Source organism: Laetiporus sulphureus (assembly GCF_001632365.1).
Source record: "Laetiporus sulphureus 93-53 unplaced genomic scaffold LAESUscaffold_36, whole genome shotgun sequence".
Taxonomy (NCBI): Eukaryota; Fungi; Basidiomycota; class Agaricomycetes; order Polyporales; family Laetiporaceae; genus Laetiporus; species Laetiporus sulphureus.
Genome location: NW_024468545.1, coordinates 289,908 through 298,303, shown reverse-complemented (window position 1 = coordinate 298,303; position 8,396 = coordinate 289,908). Strand labels below are relative to the sequence as shown.

Sequence of the window (8,396 nt, the reverse complement as noted above, 5' to 3'; positions counted from 1 at the left end):
GGCCGAGACCTCTCCCCCCACACACCGTCGTAGTACTTTACACTGCCCAACTCACTCTTCCTAACCTCGCAAGCAACCGCTCAGCTTAGGAAGCGGTGTGGAGGGAGGTTACATGAGCTGCGCGCCTAATTGTCCCGATGTAGGCGCTTGTGTATCCCGGGCCGCCAGACCCGATCGGATTTGGGCCACTCGAAAGCGTGCGCGTGCAACGTCTCAGAACTCGAGACATAATGTAAGATAAACTTCCGGATATCTAATCAATCCGAGCTCATTAGCGATACCTAACCAGAACGTTCTTTAAACACGGCTTTGCACCCTGTCAAACTCAGCGCAATGTTCTATGCTGTTTCAATGGACATCGTAGAGGCGACTGATATCTGCAAAAATTGCTCGGAAGGCTTCACCATTTCGGTGTCTCAGACTCACAGAATCAGAGCAACTTAGTCAGTTGGAGCAATTTTTACGGTGTCACTTTGTGACTCGGAGGGTTTACAGCCACACGAGCCCATGGTCTGTAGCTGCCATGGCGTCATGTTGATTTTATGAAGTTTCTCGATGAGATATCAAATAAATGCGTCTATTCAAGCAATTCTGTAGCTGAACCTGCAGGCAAAAGACGGAGGACCACACAACCTACTCCAAATCATGCTTGATGTGCGGGAAAGCGATGAGCGGCGGGCAGCGGCGAGAATCATTTGTGGTACTTTGTCTGCGGGTCAAATGTAAGCGATCTCGCATCTAGCTGCTGGGTGCAGGTCCTCTCTTGCAGATCCAACACTAAACTCACCGATGGAGGAAACAACGCCAGAATCGAGGTCATTGAGGTGCTCAGGGAGCTCACGGAGAGGAGAGATGACGGGAGAGAACTTCCGGAAGAGAATGTCGGAGACCGTGCATCGGGAGGCAGAACAGCTGCTTGTCCTCGGCTAACACGCTCCTGCAGCTAGTCTCAAACATCCAAAATGCGGTCACAAGCGACTGTACGCCGGGACTGAGAATGGAACACAGAGGCGAGTGTGGGAAGTATGGGTAGTATGGGTAGAGATCGACGAACAATTGGGGCTATTTTGCGTCGAAACCAGGACACACTTGCGGCCGGGGAAGTAAAGCAGATCGGACGGCTGTAGGTGGACGTCCCGTTGGAGGCTACGATTGATGAGCTGTAGGGATGTGTAAGAGCCATCCATAATCCGCTGCATAATGCGCACTCCCTCGGTAGCCGGCGGATCAGTAAAATGACCATGGAAAAACACTCGGAGCAACGATAGGTGAGCGAATGGCGCTCGCATCGATGTTCACGCGATTGAATTGTTGTGTCCCGTGTTTGATCGCTGGCTCCGCTGCATTCGCTCTCTGTTCCGTGTCTCCAGCTCCTCCACTTGTCCACATTCACTGCTACACATACCCCCCCCCCCCCCCCCCCCCCCCCCCCCCCCCCCCCCCGCCGGTCCACTCAACAGGTTGCTCAATCCTGGAGCGCCTGAGCTGTCCAGCCTACCGACGACGGTGTGCGACCGACCCCTCCACACTCGCATTCTCCGACCTCGCCCTTATCTGCGCGAACGCCGTTCTGCATGAAACGCTCTAGCTTCTTCTACCGTGTTGCGTCGTTCGCACACACCCTGAGTACCATCAAAACGTAGGCCTGCAAGCGTTACCGACCTCAGCTCCTCGCCCTGACACGCGACGTCGAGCCGTGCAAGCGCTTTCCCCACAGTACGATGGCTAGTGAGACGCTGCACCAGAGCACCTCGTTCTAGCTGGCTCCTGCGTCCAGTTCACCGCACGCTCGCGATGAGATAAAGGAAAGGACTCACAATCAGAGAGCGTGCAGGGCTCAGGGACTTTGAGTATATTGAGACAGCCACGACCGCAGTGCGCTCATAGGCTATGCAGGACGTTTGATTTTTTCATCAAAAACGGATTGAACATGTCTCTTGAAGTGTGCGATCTTGAGCGTACGCGGTGTTCCGTGAAGATGTATACTAGCCTCCATCCATACTGAAGCTGCCGAGGCCGATGCATACAGCATTTTCGCTATACGTTGGGTAGATTGTCAGTGAGGATCTACCCAACATATAGTATGAGCCTTCCAGTGAACTCGCATAACTTATGTAGCGGAAACCTCTTCACCAAGAAAAGGGACTTGATGCCTGATACAATTGACGGAATGAGCAAAACCATTGAGTGACATGCGTGCGTGCATATATGATACGGACTGCGGTGAATGAGGTCTGTTTGGTGGGAGTATCTTGGGGGTTCGATTCCCCTTACACAGTGTTTCTAACGAGTCAACGGACTGACTGCGGCGCGGTTTTTCGAGTTTGGTCAGGCATATGCATTTTGTTAGGTTATCGGCGCTTGCGTGGTCCATGACACAGCTTACCGGGCTTCGTGCCCTTCTACTATACGCCTGCTCTGTTGCATCCGTGGGGACCTGGTGTCCGTACGTTAAGCTTCTTCGCCCCCAGATGCGTCTGGTCCTCCGTTGTTACACGATATGTATTTACACACCTCCGACCGCCCCTTCGGGGCGGGATATAAATTGTACTCAAAAATATATATATATATATGATACGGAAACAGCATAGGCGTCTAGTGACTAAGGATCCATATTTAATCAAGCGGCCGGGCGCCTTTTACAAGTCGCGGCGAACAAACGAAGTATCTGTGCCCTCTCTCCCTCTTCCTTCGAGCAACTGTTGCTTGCACCAACCGCTGCAGCTACCAACGAAGTGACAACGTACTGGAGTTGACGCAAAGAGAAATAGGACATCGAGGAGTGACGAGGTCGGGATATCAATCGTTGATTACTGCATCTTCTCCACCCATCATCGCGTCGGACGGATTCTGCGAGGGAAGGAGTGGTCGGACGAGAGCAACAATTGTTTAGTGCTTTTGGCCACCGTAATCTCGAGTTCTCGCATCTCCGGCTCGTCACTGTGACTTAGTTCTTGAAGATTTCGACTGTCTTTCCGTGAAATGATGCAAGCAGGGCGGATACTGCAATCTGGAGCTTCCAGAGCTTATGTTCTCCCAATCATAGGACGTGCAGTACGATCATCTGGTGCTTCTCTCTCACTTCATATCGCTTCTGTCCGCCGAATGAGCTCGAATGTCAGAATTGGGAAGCTCACAAAGACACCTCCACCTAAACTGTCCGCTCAACCTCATGAAGAGTATTCGCTCGCAGAGGTAGACGAGGACGATGAATATGCTGCAAGCATCTCGGAGTCGGAGGCAGAAGAGCAAGCCTCGAACAATGGGCCGTTCGGAATGCTTTATGTGATAGGTCTCCCGACTTCGTTTTGTGAGGAGGACGTCGCCGATGCGTTTGCTCCATTCGCAAAGGTAGATGGCGTGTGGCTAGGTGCATATTGTTTGATCCTATAGTTGTCTTGTGCTCATCTCCTTTCTAGAACGGAGCGACTCTGGCGAGCCCAAGGGTGCCGCTGCTATCATGTTCAAGAGGACCGAGGTCGCCCAACGCATAGAGCGTATGAGCACTTTCACGCCGATCAAGGTGCACGGCAGTCCCATCTCCCCGTACTTCGTCGAGTGCCCTCCGCGAGAGGTGAACGGCAAGGTACTCAAGGTGTACAACCTTCCCGAAGGCGCCGCCGCGCAGGAGGTGAGAGAGCTCTTCGAGGCGCACGGCGCGATTACCACCAGACTTGGTGAGTGAACAGGCTTCACATGCGAAGCTGCGTTCTTATCACGAACCAGTGGGGACAAGAGCGAGCATCCGTTTCACATACGAGGAGGAATGCGAGAACTTCTGGGATATGTGCGTCAGCGACCCCGTCGTCCTAGGAGACAAGACTCTTCGCTTCGCTCGGGACGGGTGGTTCACGAGGAGCTCCGCCTTGAAAAACTGGGTGTATATTATGGATCTGCCGCCGACAGCGACCGTGCCGAAATTGGAATCAATTTTCTCAGAAGCCAGCGAGATCAGGATATGTGAGTGGTCATATCGCGCATCGATACTTGGTCCAGTCGTTCACCAACGCCCTCGCAGATCCCCTGGACAAAAACGATTCTTCTCGCTACGCATTGATCCGCTTTAGAAGCTATGAGCTCGTTCTCAAAGCTCTGAACATGAGGGGAATGCCGCCTATGATTGGCAATCACCGACTGGAGGTTTCCTCGTTCATGGGGCGTTTCATCTCACCCTTGAAAGCTGCAAGGATACTCATTCGAGAATCACCACATCGTCCTGGGCAAGGTCCCGAAATCAGATTGTAAAAGAACTCCTGATATTTGCGAGGTGCCTACAGCATGTATGCGTTCAAGTCGGCTTTACAGCTGTTGATATACTGTCTCCTGCAAAGACGCCCGCGGTTAAGATCCAGGATAGCCTATGCCGCTGGGAGTGCTCTTTGCCTCCCATCTATCGCGTTAGCACCCTGCGCGGACCTGCAAGAGCTCACCGTTGCCTGCCTTACTGCGCGGCCTCAGCCGGCTCCTCCTGTCCTTGCCAATCACGTTGGGAATTTAGCTGGGCTACATCTCCCAACAAGACTGCTGCGGTTGCGCTTGTATACATGTCAAAGCCAGAGGGTTCCAACTGACCCAAAAACTTGCCGACGAAGAAAGTGACTGCTACTTTATAAACTTGGGTTATTGCTGGAGGCATATGTGCAGGATCTCGCGGACGCTCGAAATTGGACGATATTAATATAGTAGTATATGGTTTATGATCTATGAATTTCCATGCATTGGTCGGTTGAGATTGTACGGTGAATATCTGGGGCAGCGGTTTATGGCTGTTATGCATATGTATTCAGATTCAGATGCGAGTGATGGAACGTTATGTGGTAACTTGTGTGCGCGTGTGGTCGTCTCCGCCGCCGCGGCGGGCGCCCGTGCAAATGTTGCGTCTTGCTCTGTCTCATGCATTGAGCATACCAACCCACCGCTGCCACTGTCTTGCCAACAATCTCAGCAGCTTCGCCGCGGGGCGATGCAAGCTGGAAGTGGCAGCACGCTACGAGTGTTGAACGCGGGTATCTTCTCGGCAGCGAGTCACCATCTCCCGAATCGGAACAGCGTCCGTCCTCTCCGCCGTTCCATACACTGGGGCAAGGCCTGGTCGTTCGGAGACGCGAAGTATGAAAGGGGTGGAAGCGAGGGGCCCGCGGGGAAAAAGGATGGGCAGAAGCGCGCTGCAGAGGTACCGCAGTCTGTACCTGCGCCGCCTCGGGCTGACCAGAGGCCTGCTGCAGAGGCTCCGCCGGCGGCTGTGGATATATCGGCTGCATTCAAGTCTGCGTTGCACAAGAACCCCAAGGCAATAGCCGCGGCAGGTCGCGCACCGGAAACGTCTTCAGGAGCGAAGGCTACGCCTAGATATGCTGCGATGCTAATGTCGCCTGGCGTTCGGAACTCGCGTCCTCAAAAAGACTCGAACCAAGATAAACTGGCGGCGTTCTTCCCACCACCTCGTCCTGTTGAAATCGCGTCAGAGAGCGACCACTCGTCCAAAACTGCCAAGAGTGAAGATGCATTGAAGAAGGACGAGAGGGCACACGTTCCACCAGCCAATGCTGATCAGGCACAACCTCGATCCTTTTCCTTCATCAAGAAGTTATCGGCCTTCTTTTCGCTGAGTTCAAGTGGGGCCACGGAGGAATCTGTCGCCACCAATTTGCCTCAGCAACCTGAGAAGACGGAGGCGACCCCTTCAGGTAATGAAGATGCGGCTTCCGAACGAGGTCACTTGGTAACCCCTCAGGTTTCTCCTACATCCATACCGGTCATTAATTTGGAAGCGGAACACACGCCGGGCAGCCCGAGAGAGCAAGCTCGCTCGACGTCTGCTGCTGACCAGGGGACCTCAGGCGCAGACACGCGCTCTGTATCAAACAGTGCACAGATCGAGGCTCAAATTGGTGAGCTCATTGAAGGAACTGGCGTTCCAACAGCGGCGGAAGACCACGCGACCAACATCGAACCCGATGTAGTGCCTACAACACCATCTGCTGTACAGACGGTTGTATCAAACTCAGTCCAGAAGGTCAGAAAGCCCCAGTCTACCAATAAAGAGCTGCCGACTGTCCCAGATGTGATAGACACTGCTCAGAGTATTCTACAGACGCAGCCTCATGAAAGCAAACCTGAAGAGGATGACACTTTCCCTCGAGCCCAGGCTAGTTCCGGGTCCGCCGCTACAGAACCGACACCGCCCTCACTTACACTACTCACCGACCAAGCAGCTACCTCTGATTTACATCAGGGGAGTGTCCCTCCTCTTTCGTCGCAAATCAGCACGGAGAAGAAAGCCGATGCAGCAGATTCGATTGTGCAGAAGGTTCGGAATGCTGCACTTGACTTGATTCGGGAGGATGAAGAACCTATCCCTACACCGGAGGTCGATGGGCATCATGCGGATGCTAAGGGCGAAGCTGAGCCCATAGCAACAGAAGTTCATGCTCAACCCGAACCGCCAAAGGCCAAGAACCATAACCGCTCTCAAATGAAATCTGATGTCGTTCGCACGACGGCCGCTCCCGTCCATGAACCGCCAATCCCATTTAAGTCGCCACAAGAACAGAAGGGCACGCGACATGAGCATGACCGTGCTGCAGCGGCTCCATCCCGTGAAGCCGCACCGCACCTGGGAGATAAGGCGAACAGGAATATCAAGGTCAATACTGTGCGGAATAATCGGGAGTTTATTGTGAATATTGAGGGGGAGACCCCGAAGCCACCGACGGCGGAGATCACACATAGGGTGCTCTATGTGGAGGGTCTGCCCGAACGCCTTGATGAGGACGGCGTCTGGCAGGTATTCTCCCGATTCGGGATCATCAATGCGGTATGGCTAAGTACGTTCGTTCCACAACCTTGTACGCACTCCCCAGTTCTTACTTGACATTGGTTAGCACGCACGGATACGGGCGCCTCTGCGGGCACCGCGATCATCTGGTTCAAGCAGTCGAGGGTCGCATTGCATATCGAGCAGATCAGCCGACTCATGCCCATCAGTGTGCAAGGCAATCCTGTCGCGGTGTCCTTTAGGGAGAACCCGATCACCATCACGCAGCCCGAATGGCTCATGGTATATAACATTCCCAATTCCGCGACACTGCAGACCCTGAGGCAGACCTTTGCGCAACATGGAGGGCTCGAGATGCGGCTTGGTCGGTGCTCCTTATCTACACCCGTATCTAACGGAGAATTGATGTGGTCTCCAGTATACTCTTCAGCGACGGGAGCTCCATATGCATGTGTACGGTTCCGCGACCAGAGCGAAGCAGAGAAGATATACAAGCAGGTCCGGCTCAAACCAATTTCTGTTGGGCAGAACAAGCTGCGCGTGGTGCGAAATGGTCTATTCACGCAGGCCTTTCCGCTAGCGCGTTGGCTATGCGTGACGGGCGTCCCGGAGCACGCGACCCCGGAACAGCTGAAGGACGTCTTCCCCGAGGCCTTCCAGATCAAAATCAGTCCGTCTTAATATCTTCTCTTCTTTATTTATCCTCCTTCCTGATTCGAGTGCGCGATGACAGCTACTGCGAAAACTCCGGATGCAGAGCGCATCGCTTTCATCCTCATGACCTCCGCACGCGCCGTCAAGATGATGAAGAACGATGAAACCTGGTCGCGTGGACTCAATGGGCACAGACTGCGCGTGGAGTCGCTGCAGGGGACTGCACTGACCGAGCGGGATGCATTTACGCTGCGCCTGAGCGAGCAGCCTGTCTCGGAGGGTGATGGCCTTGAACTTCAGCTTTGAGGGTTGCGGCTGGGAGCTGCACTCGGCACAGGGCTTTGCATGCAAGGTATGGTTTATTTCGCTCAGACTTGTGATCAAGCTGATGTTGGGTTGCTCAGCACGCATGTCCATCGCTGTTTGACAGCGGCACAACAAAAAGGGTACGACGCGTGCCATGATTACTTCGGATTCATGGCCGGCAGTGTCCCTACCTACTGGGGTGCATTTTTATCATCGTAAAGAGCGCGCGTGGAGCAGAGCATGCTGTGCCTTTCCCATTGCGGCGTCAGCACGATGATGAGTGCGTATGGTCCAACGGAAGGGTGATACGTACGTCAACCCGACGCGATACAATGGCGCAAGTTGGTGCTGTATCACCACCACTCAAAAGTATGCTCTCAGACAGTGCAAGTATTTGGAGAGTTGCATTCACGATGCCTTCATTTAGCATCTGCTAGTTAGTAAGGTACTTGTAGGTAGACGGCCACTCAAAAATGGATGCGTCAGTTCTGCGGTAGGTCAGATACTGGAAACGGGATTCTACGGTCGGCATTGGAAAGTTGCTGACGCACAAGGTTTGTTGATCCCGCTAGTAAGTTCCGTGGCTGGCCACCTTAGTCAGAATCTACTGCCGCCGCTTGCTCATAATCTGCCGGTATGACGACTTGCTGCGTGAGCG

General features: G+C 53.6%; 3 protein-coding genes across 3 annotated transcripts; 2 read left to right on the top strand and 1 right to left on the bottom strand.

Moving 5' to 3' along the window:
• Positions 1 to 496: 496 nt before the first annotated feature.
• Positions 497 to 1,412, bottom strand: LAESUDRAFT_728690 (uncharacterized protein). Its single transcript, XM_040909492.1, has 2 exons — positions 788 to 1,412; positions 497 to 709 (listed from the first exon to the last, which is right to left on the bottom strand). Exon 1 carries the CDS (start codon positions 1,287 to 1,289, stop codon positions 969 to 971), a length of 321 nt encoding a protein of 106 aa, XP_040761717.1. The 5' UTR covers positions 1,290 to 1,412; the 3' UTR covers positions 497 to 709; positions 788 to 968.
• Positions 1,413 to 3,105: 1,693 nt separating this feature from the next.
• Positions 3,106 to 4,245, top strand: LAESUDRAFT_761559 (uncharacterized protein; the record flags this gene model as incomplete). The annotated part of the gene is made up of 4 exons (XM_040912942.1): positions 3,106 to 3,370; positions 3,420 to 3,677; positions 3,727 to 3,960; positions 4,019 to 4,245. 4 exons carry the CDS (start codon positions 3,106 to 3,108, stop codon positions 4,243 to 4,245), a joined length of 984 nt encoding a protein of 327 aa, XP_040761716.1.
• Positions 4,246 to 4,963: 718 nt separating this feature from the next.
• On the top strand, positions 4,964 to 7,738 carry LAESUDRAFT_761558 (uncharacterized protein; the record flags this gene model as incomplete). The annotated part of the gene is made up of 4 exons (XM_040912941.1): positions 4,964 to 6,827; positions 6,885 to 7,142; positions 7,197 to 7,448; positions 7,512 to 7,738. The coding sequence occupies 4 exons, from the start codon at positions 4,964 to 4,966 to the stop codon at positions 7,736 to 7,738; spliced, it is 2,601 nt and encodes an 866-aa protein (XP_040761715.1).
• Between the last annotated feature and the right edge of the window lie 658 nt (positions 7,739 to 8,396).

Excerpts from the sequence above, each read along its gene's own strand:
- LAESUDRAFT_728690 (XM_040909492.1), bottom strand. The coding sequence starts at position 1,289 with ATGCGAGCGCCATTCGCTCACCTATCGTTGCTCCGAGTGTTTTTCCAT.